Source organism: Phoca vitulina, unplaced genomic scaffold (genome assembly GCF_004348235.1).
Source record: "Phoca vitulina isolate PV1807 unplaced genomic scaffold, GSC_HSeal_1.0 scaffold83, whole genome shotgun sequence".
NCBI classification, from domain to species: domain Eukaryota; kingdom Metazoa; phylum Chordata; class Mammalia; order Carnivora; family Phocidae; genus Phoca; species Phoca vitulina.
Window position 1 is genome coordinate 3,656,739 of NW_022589786.1, and position 21,058 is coordinate 3,677,796.

Genomic DNA, 21,058 nt, shown 5'->3' on the forward strand with positions numbered 1-21,058 from the left:
TCGTTCCCTGCTTGTTCCCATCTTGGTGTCCTGTTCTCTTCCCTGTGGAATTCCTGCAAGGGTAGCCAGGGCTATTCTCAGCGCGACAGAAGAGTGAGGAGAGAACATGCTGGTGCATTATTTATGGCTCTGAGTCAACAGGATTACACTCAAAGCTCCAAGAGCACCACCCTCCCTGGATGGCCGTCATTGTCACTGCCCTGGCAGATGGGGGGGGCACTTCCCATTACCCATAACCCATCCCTTCTGGCCCTGACCATTCCTGCTCAGAGCCTCCAGCCTCCAAGCTGGGAAATGGGTCATGAAATAGAATGGTACGCTAGGACTAGGACAGAGTTGCTTTGGAGATATCGTTTCATTTCTGCGTTCATTCAGCACATATTTATTGAGCACATATTACACGCGGTAGGTGTGGGTACACAGGTGAATGAGACAGAATCCCTGCCTTCCAGAATCTCCCACTTGAGCCTGTGAGTTCATGGTGCTGTGTCCTCGCAGGAGCATCCATGCCAGGCCTGATGCTGGGTGCTTTGCACATCTGAGACCTAGTCCTCACAATCACCCTGCAGAGTAGGGATCACCCTTTACAAAGCGGGGAGCTGGGCATAGCACTTATAAGACACGCTCAAGGTAGTGATCTGCTCAGCTGGCGTTTGAATTCAGGTTGACTGGAACAAAGGATCACTTTGGATCAAATGGTAGCATGAAATGTTAGGAATTTGGGGAGCCCCTGCACTGCCCAGTGAGAGGGATATTATGGCTAGCAGGAACTTAACTGTTTGTGGTTGTCCTGTTCTCAGTGAACCCTGAGTTACTGGAGAAGTCATGTGTGTCCAGAGTTTTTGTAAGCCTACAGGGGAAGGACAGGTACTCTGTGGGCCAGAAGTCAGAGCCATTGGGGGTGAGGTGACAAGGCCCCGGGGTGGCACCTCCCATGAAGCTGAGCCGAGGTCTCTGGCTGCATCCTGGGAGATCCTGGCCAGGCTCCTTGGTCTCTCTCTGCTTCGGTCGTTTAGTCAGTAATCTAGTGTAGCAACCCCTGCCCTGCTTCTCTCTCTGATGGATGCGAAGGTGCTGGTAAGACTATAAAAGTATGCATACCAAGGGATGGCATACTACGTAAATAAATATATTTTCTTAAGTGTATTTTTTGTTAACATTATGGGGTCTTACTATGTACCACACTATGTTCCAGCATTTTCCCATACGTTAATTCACTTATAAACACATTAATAAAAGCATGCGCTCTAAAGCCCAGTGGGTCCCCAACTTGGCAGTGCTCCAGAACCCCTCAGGGGGGACTGTTAAGGTGGGTAATCTGTGGTCCGGGGCTGGGGTGGAGCCCAGGAATGTGCATTTGGGACACACTTCCTGAGGGATCCTAGAGCACCTGCAGGTTTCTGCTCTGGGCCAGAGAGGGGATGGGACTTGCTCGAGGCCTCACGATGAGTTGGGGACCAGACTGAAACTAAAAGCCAGACCTCCTGCTCCCCGTCTGGCCGTTTGCTCCTACTCATCAGCTGCTCCACACTGCCTCTCCACGCAGCAACCTGAAGGGATGAAGCCAGGGACGAGGATCATGACATGCAGTGATGCTGGTGGCAGCTGGTTAACATTTACAGTGCTGCGCAAGGCATTTCACACGGCTTTTCCATTTAATCACAGTATGGGTAGAAAAGGGGACATTCTCCACAAGGACAAAACGCACTGGCACATTTGAGTATCAGGCGGTAGATTTTTACGTATCCCTGGAAAGAGGAAACCATGACCGAGGGGCAGAGAGGCTGGAGAGGCGAATTTGGAGTCACGCCCGCAGCGCACTTAACATTCTACAGTAGCATGTGCCCTCCAGGCAAGGGCTGTGTGGTCGCTTAGTTCCCTGCAGACGGGGCAGGCCGGCGGGCGAGAAATGCACCTGCCACGGGGTGTATGCCGGCTGCATGCGCGCCTGGGCCGGTCGGCCCCCGAGGACCTGTGCGTCTCGCTTGCGTACGTGCACGTGCTCAGGGCACACACATTCGCGTGTAGGCTCTGCCCCTCTGTGGGTGTGCAGGCCAGCCTCCGTGTAGTGCAGGTGTGAAGCAAGCAGCACCTTCGTGTGTTGGTGTGCGCGCAGAGGAGGAGGTGCGGCTGCGGGCGAGGCTCTGGGCAGCACTGAGAAGCTACTGAGAATGTGTGTGTTGCAGGGTGTGTGTGCGTGTGCACGTGTGGGTGTGCGCGCGCGCATGGCTGTGATGCAGGGGGATCCCTGAGATCCAGAAGGGCAGCAGGAGAAGGGCCGTTAGAGAACTCGGTTTCTTCATCCGTGCCCCACCTCCACCTTATGTGCACCATCCTCAGACGGGCCAGGTGCGAGCCTGCCTCAGGACCTTAACACCAGCTCTTCCCTCTGCCTGGTCTCTCTTTTCCTGGACATGCACAGGCCTCACTCCCTCACCTGCTTCGCTTCTTTACTCAGGCGTGACTTCTTCGGGACTTTGATTACCGTATTTACTTTGCAGACCCCCCGCCCCCACCCCATGCAGTCAGTATAAGTCTTGTCCCTGCTTTATCTCTTTCTTTAACATTTGTCTTCTGACTTACTGGTGTCATCACTCATATATTTATTATCTTGCTCCCCTACTAGAATGCAAGCAGGGATCTTTGTTACTCTTCATGGCTGTGAACAGTGCCTGGCCCTTAGTTGGGGTGCAATAAATATCGGGTGAATGAATGAGTCCATGCACCACCTATATTTCCTTATTTCCTTTAAAGCGTTTAACTTTCATTACTGAAATATCTACTTTTCCCTAAGCAGTAATATGCCCTTCACAGGTTTGATGTGTTCATTATACTCCTTTGCCACTACACATGTGAAACTTACCTATTACAATTTCAGGTCTCAGGGTCCCACTTAAATCCTTTGGCTTCCACTAGAGGTGTGCGGGCACCATACTCTAGGAATCACTGTTCCAGTCCAATCCCTTCTTTCAACACATGGACAAATAAGCCCAAATAGGGTCAGGAACTAGTCCAATGTCTCACCCAAACTGTGACAGGACAGATACTGGGGCCAAATCTCCTGGCCTCTAGTCTTCTGTTCTTTTGCAATGTGAGGGACAAGGGGCGGGCGGGGCTGGGTGGTCCTGCTGGAGGGGAGCCAGATAGGCCTGGTCCCTGGGGGCATGGCAGGGTCGGCAGCCTCCAGAATGCCCCAGGCCGCGGTACCCTGTAGGGCGGTGAGCCGAGAGGTGGGAGCCAGCCTTGGCAGCATCTTGCCTCCTAGCACTCTTGGACCAGAGGGGCCTGGGTACTCACATCTAGCAAGGGGCAGACCTGGGATTCAAACCTGGTTCTCTCTGCTGCAGCACGTTGGCTAGAGACTGACGCTGGGGTGCCCTTGCAGAGAGGATGCTGGGGGAGGGGGGGTCTGAGTGAGGGGAAGTTGGGCTGTGCCTGACTGAGCACAAGAGCGAGACCGGACCCAGAGAGGGCCACAGAAGGGAGGAAGAGAGACAGACAGAGCCTGAGCCCCGCAGAGTTATGCAGAGGTGGGTTTGTGCAAACGGCTGAGTTAAGTCCCCCTCAGGCGTGCACAGTACTTTATACTGTAGGAACCATTTCCGCATCTCATTTACGCAGCGGTGACTCTGCAAAGCAGGTATTATCCTCCCTGTTTTGCTGATAAGGAAGGCGAGACCCGGAGAGGTGAGTGATTTACTAAAGGTAGCCCGCAAGTGGTACAGGACGCCTGGCTGAACAGGGCATGGGAGGAGAACAGGCGGCGCCTCGGGCTGGACTTGGTCGAGGAAGGCTTTCTGGGAAGGGTAGGTGGGCTGAACGGATGTGCGAGTGAGAGGCAGGAGCGGAGACCGCATACCACTAACTGGCCAAATAACCTTGGCAAAACCCAAAAACCCTCCTGAGCCTGTTTTCTCATCTGTCAAGTGGGAATAACGGCACCCCCAGGCCACAGCTTGCAAAGAGAAAATGAAACAACATAATAACATAATGATAATACTTAAACCGAATGCCTGGAACTTAAGAAGTTCCCGGTAAACAGCAGCTTAAGTGATAGAAGTGAAGTGTGTCCCGCCCTGACACGTTTGCCCTCCGAAGTCATCCCCCCTGACCAAGGGATTCCCAGAGCCTTCTTGGGCAGATGTGAGCAAGCCTGAGACCTGAGAGAGTTGGCATGGCCCAGGGAGCCTCCAGGGACAGGCAGCCTCCCGGGGACAGGCAGCCTCCTGAGGACCAGCAGCCTCCAGGGGACAGCAGCCTCCAGGGTCAGGCAGCCTCCAGAGTCCGGCAGCCTCCAGGGGACCGGCAGCCTCCAGGGTGAGCCAGCCTCCAGGGGACAGCCTCCAGGGGACCGGCAGCCTCCAGGGACAGGCAGCCTCCAGGGTCAGGCAACCTCGGGGACAGGCAGCCTCCAGGGTCAGGCAGCCTCCAGAGACAGGCAGCCTCCAGGGACAGGCAGCCTCCAGGGTCAGGCAGCCTCCCAGGGACAGGCAGCCTCCAGGGTCAGGCAGCCTCTAGGGTCAGGCAGCCTCCAGGGACAGGCAGTTGTCCCCCAGGGCCAGGGACTCTGCGGGCGCTCAGGCTGCCTGCGCTGTTTACCCCGGGCCCGCCAGGACTCCGCCGGCCGTCATTATCATTCCTCCTGCGTTCTTTCTCCGGGGCTATTTATTTTTCTGTGAGGAAGGAATGTGGAGAATTTACCACAGGGCGCTGGCCTTCACTTTCGCTGCAGCGGCCTCTTCTGTAAGAGGGAAGCGGCCCAGACAGATGGCTGAGGAGGCCGAGCGGAGGCGGAGGAGGGTCCCGGCCGAGTGCGCGGCCCAGTCGGGGACGGTGGGGCGGTTATGTAACCCACCCGGAGGCCCCGGGCCGGTACCACGGTGCCACTGGTCCCGGGGCACGTGCCACGTAATGTACACAGCTCCGGTGGCACCCTCCCTGGAACACCCCACTCACCCTCAGACTCGGGGCCAGCCCAAGGGCTGTGTTCTCAGAGGTGCCTTCCTCTCCAGCTGGTCTTGATTTGGGGTAGGGGCGGTGGAGGGGAATGGGGTGAGGATTGCCTTGAGCCTTCCGGCCTCTGCTGGGCTGGCCCTGTTGCTTGGAATGCCTCCACAGCTCCATCTTTCAAGACCTAGCGCATATGCCACCCCCTCCAGGAAGCCTTCCGGGATTCCTTTATCCTAATTAATCTCTCTTTTAGGCCCTTTATTCTCTCGGTGCTTAATGGAATATTCTGCCTCTTAGGTCTAACACTGTGATTTGAGGTTTCATCTCCCTCTTCACCCACAGACCCATGTTGCTCCCTCCCTTCTTCCTTCTCCCCACTTCTAGGAAGTATCCTCTAGATCTCTGATCTAGAATCTAGATGAATCTGAGATCTAGAGGTACCTAGAAGTTGTCTCCCAGGACGAATGGTGGGGCAAAGCGTGAAGGTGGATTTGGATTGTAGGAGGGCTCATCCTTCAGTCATTAATTTCCTCCCCACTTACTGAGCGAGTGCCGGCCTCTGCTGAGTGTGGGGGCATTTAGAGAGCATGGAGACCTGCTCTGGCCCCACGTTGCCTCAGGGCCAAGAGAAAGGGCTGCATCTTTGTGGAGGGCCCAGCGTGCCAGGCCCTGGGCTGGGTGCTGAAGCCCGAGCCCCAGAGACGGACTAGGCCCATCTACACCCCCTGGCAGCGGCAGTTTAGGGGAAGCCATCTCTCCCCACGCTGGCTCCCCACCTTTTGTCTCCTGGATGAAACATTCTGTCTGGAAGGGCAGGGTGTGGCAGTCCTTTCTGTACTCCCGAGGCTCCCAGGGCTGGGGTGATGGAGGCTGGTGCAACAGGAGAGGACTTGGCTGGCAGGCCTGGCTTACCAGGGCTGGACTGGGAAGTGGAGGCCCAAGTCTGAGTGTGGTTCTCTGTGAACCAGTCCTTTCCAGTTTGCTGTGCACCTGGGGCAGAGCCTGCCTCTCTCTGGGTCACCACGTTCAAGTCCCTGAAAATCTAATTGTAGATTAGTGTTTAGGCCAGCAGAGCAGGCAGGAGAGAGGTGGTGGCTCCTGGTCCTTGGCAGAGAAGGCCCCTACAGCAGAGGCCCAGCGAGGAGCAGGGCTTGTGGCCTAAAGGGATGCTGCCAGCTAAGGCCCATGCTGACTTGAGAGCCCTCTTCTTAGGTTCCCCCCAACCCACCCACCTGCCTGATCCTAACCCACTTCCAGCAGAGAGACCAGGAGTTGGGCCAGGCCCGCTTCCCCTCAGGCCTTGGCTCCTAAACTTTCTCAACCCATTGTTTCCTCTGACCCCCTTCTGCTCTGAGGCCCCGGGGCCAGCTTGAGCAGGGGTGGAGCACTGATCTCAGGAGTCTGGATGGATTGATGAGGGCTTCCTGGAAGAAGTGGCAGTTGGGCTGGGCCTGGAACAGTGGTTGGGGAAAATGAGCTCTTCAGAAGGAGGGGGCCCAGGCTTGGAATCAGACTCCCAGCTCCAACTCTGCTCTGCCTGCCCCTTGCTGGCTGTGAGACCTGGGGTGAGCTCTCTAATTCTGTGGGTCTCTTTTCCCTCAACACAGGCCAGGGAGCCTCCCTTATGAGTTACTGTGAGGTTTCAATGAGAAAATACATGCTCACCCCTTTGCTTAGCAGCAGCTGGTGCTCCTCACATGTTGGCTATTGTCATCCTCATTGACTTCATTGTTATTCTGCAAGCACGCGTGGAAGGTGTTGGGGATAGGGGAGAATACAGAAAGGAAGCCTTTGAGGCCCCTGCCCTGGCAGGGGCGGGGGGGGGGGCTCCTGCCATGTGGGTGGGGGGGAAATAAGACCTAGACCGTGATTGCTGCGAAGCAAGACCTTGGGAGGAGGCAGTGTGGCCCATGGGATGGGCCCTGGACCAGGCGCTGGGCCCCCCTGTTTGAATTCCAGCTCTGCCTCTGTCTAGCTGTGCAGCCTTGGGCAAGTCACTCCACCCCTCTGAGCCCGTGTCTCCTCTAACGTGGATATGAGGGTACTGCTGACCACAAGGGTTGTTATAAGTGAAGCAAGGACCTGGCATGTGGTGAGCACGCCCTGAAGGGTAATTCTCACTCATATGAATAATATGCAAAGCAATGAGGGTATTACGAAGTGGTGCAGATAAAATGCTGGTGAGGCTTTTCGGAGGGAATAGTGGCATTCAAGTTAGGTGGGCAGGCTGGGGTATGCAGAAAGGATGGGAGCCGGGTTCCAGGTGGAGGGGCCAGGGGCAGACCACACGGGGGAGGCGGGAACTCACAGGGGGCGTGTGGGAAGCACGAACCATTGGGTTTTCTCTGGCCGCTGCTGAGGGCACAGAGAGCAGGTCAGCAAGCTCTCAGGCCGGCTGTGGTGTCAGGGGCCCTGAATGCCAGGATGAGGACTAGCTGTTGGATCCTCCACATCCTGGGGAGGCAGGAGAGAGAAGTGAGCGAAGCCAGGCAGAGGAAGATGAATCTGGCAGCATGGGGCGGGTAGATTGGCGGAGGAGAGACTGGGGGCGGAGAGGCCATTTAAAAAAGCTGTTGCAAAATCGGTTTTCCTGATAAAGAGCTGGGCTGAGTCATCTGTGGAGGAGAGAAGTCTCATCCAGCTCCTCCGTTGCCTTCGAAGTGGGATTTTCCTCTCTTTGTCAGCGGGGCAATTGGCTGCCTTTCCCGGAGGCTTTGAAACCGCGGCCGGCTCAGCATCCAGGGGGAAGCTGGGCTGCAGGGAGGACCCAGCTGCAGTGAGTAAGAGGAGAGCGCCGCAGTGCCTTTGTGGTTTGGGGTGTGTGACTTAGGGCATATGGCCTCCCTCTCTGGTCTCAGTTCCCCTCTGGGCATCAAGAGAAGAAGCATGTGATGACTTCTGCCAGCCTGTTAGTGGCAAGGCTGGAGCTAGGTCTGGGGCTCCCCATTTCTGTCCTTACGCATCGCCCATGTCCTGGCAGTCCTCCTCACCTTAGTATGAAGTATTCTCCTGAGAGGAGGGCTGGCAGCCTGCTGAGAGTCAGTCAGGTTGCGCTCCCTGGGCCTTTGGCATGGATGGAGAACTCCCTAGGGAATGGGGGCTGCGTCATTTCCTCCTTGCAGCCGGGAGGATATGGGGCAGGGGGTGGCAAGGCGGCCAGGCCATTACTCAGGCCCAGTTCATCTTCCTGCCCCCAGCCGAGCCAGAGGTTGTGCAGCGGCCAGCCATTGGTTCCTTCCTGACCCTGGCAGGGGGGCAGTTTACCCAGCCTGTTTACCTGTCCCATTGCCAAGACTCCCAGGCGGCCACAATGGGCTGCCTCCAGCCAGTCTCTAGTCCCACCTCTGGCTCCCTGTCCCACTCCACCCTACGTGGGGCCTGGGCACTCCCATTGACGGCAGCCGTGTGAAGAAGCATTTCCTTGAATTCTCTCCCTGTCCTGACCTTCTGCTCTGGCCTCCCTTCCCCTGCCCCACCTCCTTCCTTCAGCTCCTCCGTCCAGACAGGCCTGATGGTCAGCAGACCAGGCAACTGCCTACAGGGGTGATCGGGGTGGGAGAAAGGGCTTATCCTTGCCTAAGCACAACTGGAACTCAGGTATCCTGACTCCTGATACCATGCTCTTTCCACTCCACTGGGCTTTCATCTCCTAGCAGTCATTTCTACCGTAGTAAGAATGAGTTCTATCAGTTCTTCTCCTGAGAGGAAGAAGGGAAAGAATGCATGGGTTGTTCTAGGCAGCTGAGAGGGGAGAGGGCACTGCTGGGGACATGGACCATGAGACAAAGAAACAGGCTGTTCTGCAGAGCCTCGTCCAAGAGCTCTGGAGTTTCTATTGGTGTCCGTCCCTCCAAAGTCTGGGTCTAGAAGGCAAAATGGTTAGGAAATGAGACTCAGCAGCCAGACTTAGAGTTTTGCATCCCAGCTCTGCTACTTGCAAGTTGTATGGCCTTGGACAGGTCTCTCTGAGCTCCCTTTTAATTTGCAAACTGGGGAGAATAATAGTGCTGACCTCTCGGAGTTTGGGGGAAGAACTGAGGGGGCTGACGCGTGTAAAGTGCACAGTGCGGCCCCTGCACGATTGCAGCATCCAATGTAGTCCTCACTCTGCCAGCTGAACTTGGGGCTTCTTGTCTCCCTGCCTGTTTAGGGAGTTACCCCTGTTGGACCCAGGTCTCCTGAGCCCGGGCAGTTCTTCCTTGTGTCTGCCCTCCCCCCTTCCTCTCTTGAATGCCTGTCTTCAGAGCTCCTGATCCATTGTCCAGAGCAGATCTTTCAAGGGCCAGCACCCCGCCCTGAAAAGAGGGGGCATTATGGCTTACACAGGCCCAGGCCCCAGCCATGCAGATGGGGGACTCGGTCGAGGTACCTGTCCCCCCTGGCCCTCAGCCACCTCCTGCTTCTCTGGCATCAGGGAGCACCATCTTGGTCCTGGCTGGCTGGGGCCTGGCCAGGGGCACCAATTCCTGCGTCTGAGGGATGGTGCACAGAACCACCTCCCCTGGTGCCCTGAAGTGTGGGCCTGTGGGTTGCCTGTGGCTGGCCCAGCCCCCCTTCTCTCAGCTTTGTTTGTGCAGGGTGGCAGAAATCGGCTGGATTGCTGGCAGGGTCTTGCCCAAGCCTCCTGCCGGATTCCTTTTCCGTGGAGTCACTGCGGGCTGGGGGTGGGGGCCCAGGAGCTCCCTCGGAGGCAGGGCTCTCTCACCCCTTGGACTTTTCCCCTGCCCTCTTCTTGTCTCAGAACAGCAGTGGGGGGGTGGGGGGAGTTCCAAGCCCAGCTGGGGGTCAGCAGACAGAGTCCTGGCCCAGAGGCCTACTCTGCCACTCTTTCCCTCTCGCAGCCTCCCAGGCCCATTTAGCCCCCGAGGGCCCTTCATGCTCTGACATTTTGAGCATTTTCAAAACCCATGGCCTTTAGAACCAGTCTGGGGATAGGATGGAAGCAGAGAAGCAAGGAGAAAAACAGGCAAGTGCAGGGACATTGGGAGGTCTGGATTATTCAACCCTTGAGGGACCTTCTGAGAGCCTTACACTGTGGGAATGTGTTTCCCAGAAAGCCTGTTGCTCTCCGGAGTCGTGCAGAGCCAGCGGGGAGCCAGCCCCACTACTTTCTGGCTCTGTGACCTTGGGCAACTCACTGTACCTCTCTGAGCCTTGGTTTTCTCATCACTACAAAGTGGATAATAGTTCATGCTCCGTAGTGTTGTTGTGGAAATTAAATAAGACAATATGTTTAATCAATGTTAGCAATTGTGTCATAAGAAACCCTGGTGGGACGACGGACGTGTATCCTGACCACGCCCCAAGGGGATGTGATTTGTGTCTGTGAATCTCTGCAGGGCTCTCAGGTTGGAAAGAAAAAGCTTTTTATCTATGTGTCAGTATACGTGGCAGTAGAGGTTGGGAGTTAATGTAAGGAGTAACTTTATAGCAAAGGAGCGTTCATTAGTGAAAGGCAGCTCTTTAGGGCCGTGAGCTCCCCATCAGTGGGGTGTGTAAACAGAGGCTTGTAACTCAGGGGCGTGGTCTTAGGGACACGGGAATTATGGGGGCAGTCGGACCCAGTGGCAGCCATCCCCGAGACTCTGAGGCTGTGTAGTTGGGGGCAGGAATCCCTGCCTCTCCACGACGCTGGAATCCCCTGCAGGTGTGACCTTAAGAGAGTCACATTCCCCCTCAGGATCCTGATCTTGGGAGTGAATCTCCCTTGCCAGAAGAGGCTCTGACCCCTTCCAGGGACAAGAGTAGGGTCACCACTGAGCAGCTCCTCCCCGGGGAGCATGAGCCCTCTGCGCTGTCCCCTGGGCCTCATGACAATGCATGACCTCATTGCAGCCTCTCAACCCTAACGGCAGTGCTTTTATCACTTCTCCTCAGTTAAGGAAACTGGCTCCGAGAGGTGTGCTGACTTGCCAAGGTCACACAAGCAGCAAACAGCAGAGCCCAGATTCGGGCCAGGAGTCCTGGTTTCTAAGCAGAGCAGAGGAGGCGAGCATTGCATGAGCCCAGCAAACCTCTCAGGTCCCTCCTGTGTGGCTGGCTCGCCCCTACCTGAGACCCCACCCCTGGGCAGCAGCCTGGCCAAACCCACAAATCCTTCATCTTTTACAGGGGGGGGATCCAGGCAGGAGAGGAGCCCTACCAGGAGGGAACAAGTGTCGGGGTGCACGGGGCAGGCTCTTCTGGACAGGTGGGCACAGGTGTATGTGGGTGCGAAGCCAGATCTTGATGGGAGGATGGGAGGAGGAGGTGGGGACCAGAGAGCTTCTGCTATGTGTGGGCATCCCTGCTGACCCTAGTGTGACTCTCTGGGCCTCAGTTTCCTCATCTATACAATGGGGGTGGTGTTCAAATGGCTCCTTTGTAAGGGCCCTTCCAGCTCTGGGAGTCCATGAATTCTGAGCCTCGCTGGCAGGATGCCTGGAAAGACTGTCCCTGGAGACCCATTCAGCATGTCATGGCCAGTGCTAATGAGGGCATGGTAGGAGGGAGGGCAGGGTCAGATTCCTCAAGAACTAATTAGCTTCCCACAGTAGAGAGGGGCGGGGGGAGGATGACAGGGAAGAATTTTCCCAGCCACTGACTGAGCTGTTAGCCATGGACACAGGCTATCTCATCCATCTGTCCACTGGTCCTTTCGTTCATTCGTTGTTCAATAAGCATAAATTGAGCACCAACGGTGTACCAGCTGGGCACCGGGGATATAAAGAGAAGTGGTTGCCTACAGTGAACTTACAGATTAACAGGGGTCTGACACCAGCCTGATCACCGACCTCAGGCCCCAGACTCCACAGCCCTAGACTGAACCCGCCCCCCACCACTGCTTCTGTCTTCCGTACATCCCAAAGGGACCTTCTGGGACAAGTGGGCAACTTGAGCATGGGTTGTGAACCCAGAGAGAACTGGTTTTGGCCCCGGCCTTGCCGCTGTTTGTTGTGTGACTGTGGATGAGTTACTTAAAAGCCTCTGGACCTCATTTTCCACTTCTGTAAAACAGAGACGGCAATGTTTGTCTCCCAGTGTCCTTGTGAGGACAATATCAAGTAATGCAATGTTCTAGGATAGTCGCTGCTGAATTTAGCCCAATGCCTTACTGTCATGATATTAAAATATGAGAATTTAAAAACGATTATTTAAATAAAAGTAAGAAGAAACTCTGCGAGAAGAAACTGGTCGCAGTTGTTACTGATTTGTGGTGGGGGTGCTCAGGGGTGGAGGGACATTTTTCAGTAAATACTTTTTGCTTTTTTAAATTTTTGAATTTTTAGACCATGTGAATGCATTACCTATTCTAAAAAGAGGAAGTGTTACTGTTAGTGTTAGCAAATGATCACACTGTGAGTTTGAAAGTGTAAAGGGCCCTAAGACAGGCACATAGAAAATGTCCTGGGGGTTCATTCATGCCTTCAGTAATGCCTACTGAGTGCCCACTTTATGCCAAGCACACTATTCTAGAGGCCAGGAACAGCAGGATGACCAGGTCAAACAAGGTTATTGCCCCCTTAGAGCTTATATTCTAGGTGGGGTGATTGATGATAAACAAGGAAACGATAATTCCAAATTATGGTGAATGCCATGAAGAAAATAAAACAAAGAGATGGTGGGATAGGAGGGGGGAGGACTTATTACAGAAGAAGATCCCTCCAGAGAGTCCCACATGGCAAGAAGGAACCAATATGAAATGCCACCTGGGAAAAGATCACTCCAACCAGAGAAAAGAGCAAGCGTAAAGGTCCTGGGGCAGGAAAAAAACTTGGCATTTTCAAGGAATTGAAAGGATGCCAGCAGGGCAGAGCCTAGTGAGTGGAGAAGGGTGGTAGGGGATGAGTCAGGGTATAGTGGGCCTCTACTGCTAGGATGAGGTGTGCTTGCTGAGTTTGATAAAGTGCAGTATTGACAACCTTCAGGGGGAAGCCAAATGAGGGGCCAGTTTATCCTGAAAGGGTAATCAGGGGAGGTTTTACATAGGTGGTGGCATTTGAGTTGGGCCATGATTGTTGGGTCAGGGATCTTTATGAGGAGAGGGGATTCCAGGAAACAGTGAGTAAAGATCACATTCCAGAGGAAAAGATCATCGGTAGGAGGGACACGGTGGCCATCTGTCTGTCTCTGTACCCGTGTGGCTCAGCATTCCCATTTGCTAACTGGACCTCTGTCCCTCTCTACAGCCTTGGGCCCGAGCACTAGCCTCACTGAGCGAGATCTGAAAGAGGCGAAGGCCCGGAGTCAGCAGATCGCAGCCCAGCTGACCACCCCTCCCAGCTCCAGCTCCCGCGGCGTCCAGCTCTTCAACAGGCGGCGGCAGAGGGTGAACGAGTTCACCTTGGAGAACCACGGCCGGAGGGGACAGAAGCCCAGCCAGGAGTCCGTCCGAGTGCCCCCTGCCAGCCCCACAGGCTATGCCTCAGGGCTCAGCTTGAGTCCCACCTCACTCCCTGAACCAGGCCCTCCGAGGAACGCCGACAGCCAGAGCCCTGACGTAGGGGTCCCTGCTCACAGCATGGAGGGATGCTCGGAGAAGGCCAACTTGCTGCGGCACCTGGAGAAGGTGGCCAGCGAGGAGGAGGAGGTACCCCTGGTGGTTTATTTGAAGGAGAACGCAGCCCTGCTAACGGCCAACGGACTGCACCTGTCCCAGAACCGAGAAGCCCAGCAGAGCCCGGCAAGCCCGCCGACGGCTGAGGTCCACAGCCCGGCTGCAGATGTCAACAAAAACGTTTCCTCACTCAGTGCCACCCTCATCGTGCCAGCCTCTAACAGCACCCACAGCCTGCCGGCCGCAGACAACAACCAGAACCCCCCGGCACCTGTCACCCCGCAGAGCCTGCCGCTTTCAAACAGCCAGCAGCCCTCGGAGGCACAGCTCCCTCCCAATGGCACGGTGTCAGATTCCAAACCCGGCACCCTGTGTTCCGGCGGGCAGCCCCCGGAGCCGGCTGCGGAGGTGAGATCCAGCACACTCCTAATTGATAAGGTGTCAGCTCCACCTACCACCACCAACACCTTCTCCAAAGAAACGACTCCCCTCTCCAGCTCCGGGACCCCAGCCCCAGATTTCATGTCCAGCTCCCTGCTCATCGATATACAGCCCAGTGCCCCAGCGGTGTCAGCAGAACAAGAGACGTCTGGGTGGGCGGCCACGCCCACGCCCGCCAAGCTATACAGTGAGGTCCACTTCACACTGGCCAAGCCCCCATCAGTGGTCAACAGGACCGCCAGACCCTTCGGGATCCAGGCGCAAGGGAGCACCAGCCAGATGGAGCGGAGCCCCATGGTAGAGAGACGACATCTCGGGGAGAAGGCCCTGGCTCCCCAGCCCTCCAGCATGGCAGACAGGAGCCCTCGGCCACAGAGACACGTGATGTCCCATAGCCCCATGGTGGAAAGGAGGTCTGTGGCACAGCGAAGCCCTGCCTTGGAGAGACGCCCCTTGGGGAACTTCACCCCACCCCCTACCTATGCCGAGACCTTGTCCACGGCCCCCCTGGCTTCCCGGGTTAGGTCTCCCCCGTCCTACTCTGCCCTTTACCCCAGCTCTGACCCCAAGCCTTCTCCTCTGAAGGGCCAGGCAGTTCCTGCCAGCAAGACGGGCATTTTGGAGGAGTCGATGGCCCGCAGGGGCAGCCGGAAATCCATGTTCACCTTCGTGGAGAAGCCCAAGGTGACCCCGAATCCAGACCTGCTGGATCTGGTACAGACGGCCGATGAGAAGCGGAGGCAGAGGGACCAGGGGGAGGCAGGCGTGGAGGACGAGCCCTTCGCGCTGGGGGCCGAGGCCTCCAACTTTCAGCAGGAGTCAGCACCCCGGGACAGGGCCAGCCCTGCGGCGGCCGAGGAGATCCTCCCGGAGTGGGCCTCGTGCCTCAAGTCACCGCGCATCCAGGCCAAGCCCAAGCCCAAGCCCAACCAGAACCTGTCCGAGGCTTCCGGGAAGGGGGCTGAGCTCTACGCCCGCCGCCAGTCCCGGATGGAGAAGTATGTCATCGAGTCCTCGGGCCACACCGAACTGGCCCGCTGCCCTTCGCCCACCATGTCCCTGCCTTCATCCTGGAAATATTCCACCAATGCTCCTGGCGCCTTCCGAGTGGCATCCCGGAGCCCAGCTCGGACCCCGCCCGCCTCCCTCTACCACGGCTACCTGCCTGAGAACGGGGTCCTGCGCCCCGAGCCCACCAAGCAGCCGGCCTACCAGTTGCGGCCCTCGCTCTTCGTCCTCTCGCCCATCAAGGAGCCTGTCAAGCCCTCACCGAGAGCCGCCTCTCCTGCCAAGCCGAGCTCCCTGGACCTGGTGCCCAGCCTCCCCAAGGGGGCCCTCCCGGCATCCCCGGCCCTGCCTCGGCCCTCCCGCTCCTCACCGGGCCTCTACAGCTCCCCCGGCCAGGACGGCCTCCAGCCCACAGCCGTGAGCCCGACCTACAGCAGTGATATCTCCCCCATGTCGCCCTCCAGGGCGTGGTCTCCCCGCGCCAGGCAGGCCCCCAGGCCCTCCTTCTCCACCCGGAATGCTGGGATCGAGGCTCAGGTGTGGAAGCCTTCCTTCTGCTTCAAGTAAAGGACCCCGCAGGGATCCCACTGCCTGGCAGGACCCCCTCTCTGAGGGCTGGATGGACAGCAGATGTGGCTGGAAATGGCACCGAGCTGAGGGTCCGGAGTATGGGGCCTCGGGGCTCAAAGGTTGATGCTGCCACCAGCTGGCTTTGTGACTCTGGCCAAGTCACCTCCGCTCTCTGGGCTGTGGCTGCCGCAAGGGTCCTTAGACTCCATGTCTGAGGGATCTGCCGTCCCATACCGGGCCGGGGGGAGGGTCACGAAGAGAGAACTCCCTCAGCAGGCCGAAGTGAGGCTGGGGGGCTTCCTCGGGCCTTTGTGAGCTGTAGGGATGCCAGCGTCTTGCTGGGGAATGGCCTAGAAGGGGACCCCAACATGGGCTTCTGGAACAAAGAGAGCCGGCCAGTGCGTCCGTGCAGCCAGCCAGCCAAGGGTCCGCCTTCTCAGCCGCCCCAGCTCCTGGCATCCTTCTGCCTGTCGCTGGCTTCTTACCTGCACTGGTCTGTCTCCTCCACCTCTGCCTTCTGGACACCGTTTCCTCTCCGCTGCTTCAGAGAGCTTCGCCTCGGCCGCCACGTTTTCTCCTCTCGCGGGTTCTTCCGCTGGATGAGGACTCAGCCCGCCACGGCTGTCTGACGCTTTCCTTCCTGCCCCTCTGCTGCCCTGCCTCCCTGTCCTCTCCAAACACCTGGCTCCACTCTGGGGACCAGACCTCGGTCCCGGTTCCACCTGGCTGGCCCTCCATGTGCTGGGGCGTGCGAGGTCCCAGGGAGTCCCCGAGAGGAGGAGGGCCCCGTAGAAGGAGGTGCAGGTGCGGGCGTGCAGTGAGAGAGGCCCCGGCAGCGTATCCATCGGCTAGCTTGGCTTCAGCCTCAGCCGAGATCTGCCCCGGTGAAAGCAGCTCTCTCTGTGCAATGGAGGGGGCCACGGGGAGAGAGGCCAGAGAGGGGGGTCTGGCCCCATCCCAGCCTCCCTTTTGCTGGGTGAGTCTGGCCAAGTCACTTTCCCTTTCTGGGCCTCGGTTTTCTTATCTATACAGTCAGTGCCCTTCTAGCTGTGACCATCTGTGAGGATTGAGGGGATAGGGCTGGAGCTTCGGGAGAAAGGCCTTGGAAGTGATAAGACAGTCCCCTGGGGGGAAAAAGGAGGAGGCAACAGGCTGTTGTCATAGAACCGTTGGAGATGAGAGGTCTGTGAGGGTGTCCCGGGGAGGGTGTGGCTGGAACGAGCTGCTGCAGGAGGCCAGGGGCTCAGAAGCCCAGGCTGGGAGGGTGCAGGCCGGGAGGGCCTGGAGACCGTAGACGCATAGGAAGCCAGGGCAGGAGCACAGCAGCTTGGTGGGACAGAGGAGGAGACCTTAAGGTTTGGAGGAAAAGCCTGGGATTTAAGAGATCTGGATTCTAACAGATTAATTCCATGTGTTTCCTTGGTTCTCAGTTTCCCCATACAGTGAGGGTGTTGAGTCAGGTGGTGTGAGATCCTCACCACCTCTGACATGTGTGATGTGATGCAGCCCCCAAACCAGGCTTTGGGGGGGGGGGAGTGTGAGAGGATACAGACGCAAGAGGCAGAATTCAGATGGAAGCCTCCCAAGGCTGGGGGCCGAGCACCACCCACTTTCTCTTCCCCAGCCCTATTTCTGGGCTCCCCAGCGGCGCGAGGGGTGGTGGAGGCGGTGCCCATGCTGGGCTGAGCCTGCAGTTTTCGTGAGCTCTGGGCTCGTCTCCATGGGAACGGGGGGTGCCTTCCTAGTGAGTTCATTCTGCCCGGAACTTGGGGGCATGCGTGGGGGAGTCGTAAGTGAGCTCAGCTTCTTCATGCCAGACCCCTCCCAGGACAGAGTGAGGCCCCTACCCCAGACCTCTGATCCCTTCGACCCCTGAGGGCCAGCAACGGAAGAGCCCACCCTCCATCCTGCAGCTCCTGTGGCCAGGCTGGCCGAACTCGTCCTCCAACTTTGTTTTCTCTCCTGTTCTCAATACACTCAGCCTCAAATCTGTCTTGCTTTTTTCTTTCTTCCTCGCTCCCTGGTTGGTGGTGCGGGCTCTCCCCGCCTTCCTCGCTGATTCTGGCCTGGGAAGTGGGGGAGGACGACTCCGTTACTGTGTGTGAACGTGTGGCGTGTCCCTGCGTGCTGTTTGCGACCGCTGTGTGTCTGGGTCTGCCGTGGGTACGGGGATGTGGTGGCCTGGAAGGGAGGGCTGCCCTCGCTCTTCCCTGGGCCGGCGCGTAGGGAACCATCCATAATCCTGTGTAAATCCTTCTTCTGTTTTCTCCTTCTTCCAGAGTTTGGCCAAAAAGGCTAGAGAGCATGGGGAAAACCCACAGCCCCTTACAGTCCAGGTTTGTTTGAATTCTTTAAAAGTGGAATGTAAATGCCTCTTTAGCAGAGCATATACTTTCTGGTTCCCTCAGGCCCCCCTCCCCCTCTCCCTGTTATCTTCATCCGGCAATTTCCCATATTCGTCACCTCCGGGCTCCTGAAAACAGTTTCTGCCCTTGGTGGAGAGGAACAAACTGCCATCAAGTGTCACAAGTGGGTTGTAGTCCCAGATCTGCACCTGACTCCTTGTGTGACCTTAGACAACCCCTTCTCACCTCTGGGCCTCAGTTTCCCTTCCATACAAGGAAAGGGTTGCAGAAGGCCATCTGGGAGCTAGCTCCGTTTGGTCTTTGACAGTTCCTGTCTGACTGTTCTGCCCAAGCCTTCACCCCACGCACGTGCCCTGCAATGGGGCTGGTGCTGGGGTAAGTGGGTGCTGCTTTCTGAATTTTCACCCTTGTGCATTGCCAGGGAGTTCTGGCTTATATAAGACACTGAGAGCTTTGTCAGAAAGTGAACAGTCCTGATTTCTCACAGCTTTTTTGTACTGTGCACCCCACCTCCCTCACTGCACACAGAGTCAGTACCCAGACATGGCAGTTCCGATGAGGTCATGCTCTGGCCCACCTCCAGATGATGAGGAACTGCTTACCACGGCCTAACCTTCCACCCCAGGCTTGGGAACTGGCTGGCCCGAGCCTTCCCCTCGTGGCCACCAAGGTCAGAGATAACCCTTAGACATTTCAGACAGGTATCATAACGCCTCCTGTCCCAGCCTGCCATTTTCCTGGCTGCAGAGCCCAGGTCCTTGTGCGCCCATGCTTGTTGACGGGCTGGGATCATGAACTCTTGGCCCCATTTCCCACAGCTGGGCTGACTGAAAGCGTCCTGGGATGTGTCACAGAGCAGCTCCCAGGGTCTCTGGCCCACATAGACACAATTCTGATCCTGGAGTGAAAGGGGTGGATCCTATGCTGAGCTTTAACTTTTCAAATGGATGATTGGGGTCTTGGATGTCCCCAGGAGGTCCCTAGGGGTCCCTCCAGCATTACCATCCCATGAAAAATCTCCTATCCGGACTGCTGTTTAAGGGGCCCCATTCTGAGTCAGCTCATCTAGTAGCTAGCTGCCTTGTAGGGAGAAAACATAACACTTTGCTACTTCCTTTTGATAGGGAGAAATCAGATTCTCATTGGATGAGAGGCAGACTGGCTTGACTGTGGCTGATTCCTGATTGGATGAAAGAACGGATCGCATGAATGGTTCTAGATGTTGATTGGGTAGAAGACGCTGAATGGACTGGCTAGTTCTGGACTCTGAGGAATGACTGCTGGTGAATCTGTATTGGATTGAAGGCTGAGTGGACTGGTTTACTGCTGGAATCTGATTAGATGAAGAGTTGGGCGGTTTAGCAGATACAGGCTGGCCATGATTCCCAAGCCCTGCACTTTCAAACCAGTTCTCCACACTGCTTTAGCATGGTGTAGCCTTTGAGCAGGAGGTAGTCTCTCTCTCTCTCTCTCTCTCTCTCTCTCTCTCTCACACACACACACACACACACATCCTGGTGGGGTAGAACACACCAGATAGTTATTTACACCTCTGAACTTCATGTTCATCCTTGTAAAATGGGTGTGATAATGCCAGCTACTTCATCAGTGTGTTGTGAGGATCTAATGAGACATAAAGGATGACATGGAAATTTGTGGCCTGGAAAATCCCTAAATAGGTAGGAAACAGGTACAGTAGTGTAGAGCAGAGCAGTGCTTTATCACCTCAACGATGTTCACCAACTTGGCTTGACCGAAGCCACACTCCCTACCCCCTGCTGGCAAGAGGTCCAGTCAGGAGAGTGTGCTGCCTAGGGCACAAGGACCCAACTTCCTTCTGTGTGCCCACCTGTCAGTGGGAACTTCCTCTCTGCTCAGGGTATGCAAGGAAAAATTAGGAGGTGACCGTGGCAACATGGCAAGGGGGTTGGGGCTAAGAGGGCCTTTCCCTAAGTGCTTAGTAATAATGATCAATATTATCGTTTTACATTTTTATTTATTTATTTTTAAAGATTTTATTTATTGAGAGAGAGAGAGGGAGCACAAGCAGGGGGAGCAGCAGAGGGAGAAAGAGAAGCAGGTTCCCTGTTGAGCAGGGAGCCCCACACTGGGCTGGATCCCAGGACCCCAGGATCATGACCTGAGCCGAAGGCAGACGCCAACCCGACTGAGCCACCCAGGGTTTTAAATTTTTAAAATAGATAATACGTTCATATCTTTCAAAACCTAAACTAATATAAAAACTAATACATGAAAGCTTCATTCCCACTCCTGTGGCTGCATACCTTGCCCTGTTGGCCCCATTTCCTAACAGCGACCCACTTTGGCTAGTTTCATGTGTATCCTTCCAGTATTTCTTTATGGTAACTAACATCTACTGAGCACCCACTCTCCTCCAGGGAATCTTTCAAAACACGTAATGTTCTTCCACATGAGTCATCTCATTTAATCCTCACAACAGCCCCCAAAGAGTAGGTGCTGCTATTATACCCCCATTTCACAGAGGAGGAAACTGAAGCCCAGAGGCTTCCGGTTGCTTCCGTTGCTGAAACAACTTGCCCAGGTTCGTTCAGTAAGCAGACGGCTCTGTGTCCGAAGCGAGCGTTCCTAACAACTAGTCACCTGCCTCCCTGTTAAGCTCAGGAGCAGGCAGCTCGGGCTGATCCGAGGACGGGGGCTGAGAGCTGGGGCACCCTGCGTTTTACTGCAGACAATACTTCCCTGAGTCGGGTGGACAAAGCAGACGCAGTCCCTCCCGGAGCCCCGGGCTAGAGGACCCCAGCACTAACGCCTGCCCGCCCTCTGTGCTCTCTCCCCAGGACCGCCGGGAGAGCCTGCCCACCTCCCCGCCCTGGACGCCGGGCGCCTCCCGGCCCCCCAGCAGCCTGGACGGCTGGGTGAGCCCGGGGCCGTGGGAGCCGGGCCGGGGGAGCAGCATGAGCAGCCCCCCGCCGCTCCCGCCGCCGCCGCCCATGTCTCCCTCGTGGAGCGAGCGCTCCGTATCCCCGCTGCGACCCGAGGCCGAGGCGCGGCCTCCCAGCCGTCAGCTGCAGGCCCTCCTGGCGCGAAACATCATCAACGCCGCCCGGCGCAAGAGCGCCTCCCCGCGGCCGGCGGGCGCCGAGAGCCTGCGGCCCTTCTCCCCGCCCGGGCCGCCGCCGCCGCCGCCGCCGCCGCCGCCGCCGCG

General features: G+C 56.7%; 1 protein-coding gene across 6 annotated transcripts in view; it reads left to right on the top strand.

Annotated features, from left to right (window-relative positions):
• The window catches only part of SYNPO (synaptopodin), a 37,607-nt gene that overhangs the window by 13,548 nt on the left and 3,001 nt on the right, over nucleotides 1-21,058 (top strand). For 2 of the 6 annotated variants that reach the window (XM_032395276.1, XM_032395279.1), the window contains exon 2: nucleotides 13,119-19,805. In XM_032395276.1, coding sequence (XP_032251167.1) covers nucleotides 13,451-15,502 — 2,052 coding nt within the window. In that variant the 5' untranslated portion in view covers nucleotides 13,119-13,450 and the 3' untranslated portion in view covers nucleotides 15,503-19,805. Of the gene's footprint in view, nucleotides 1-7,284; nucleotides 7,731-13,118; nucleotides 19,806-20,690 lie in introns of those variants that run through there. The other 4 variants (XM_032395280.1, XR_004298169.1, XM_032395277.1 and 1 more) reach the window with 4 other exon arrangements.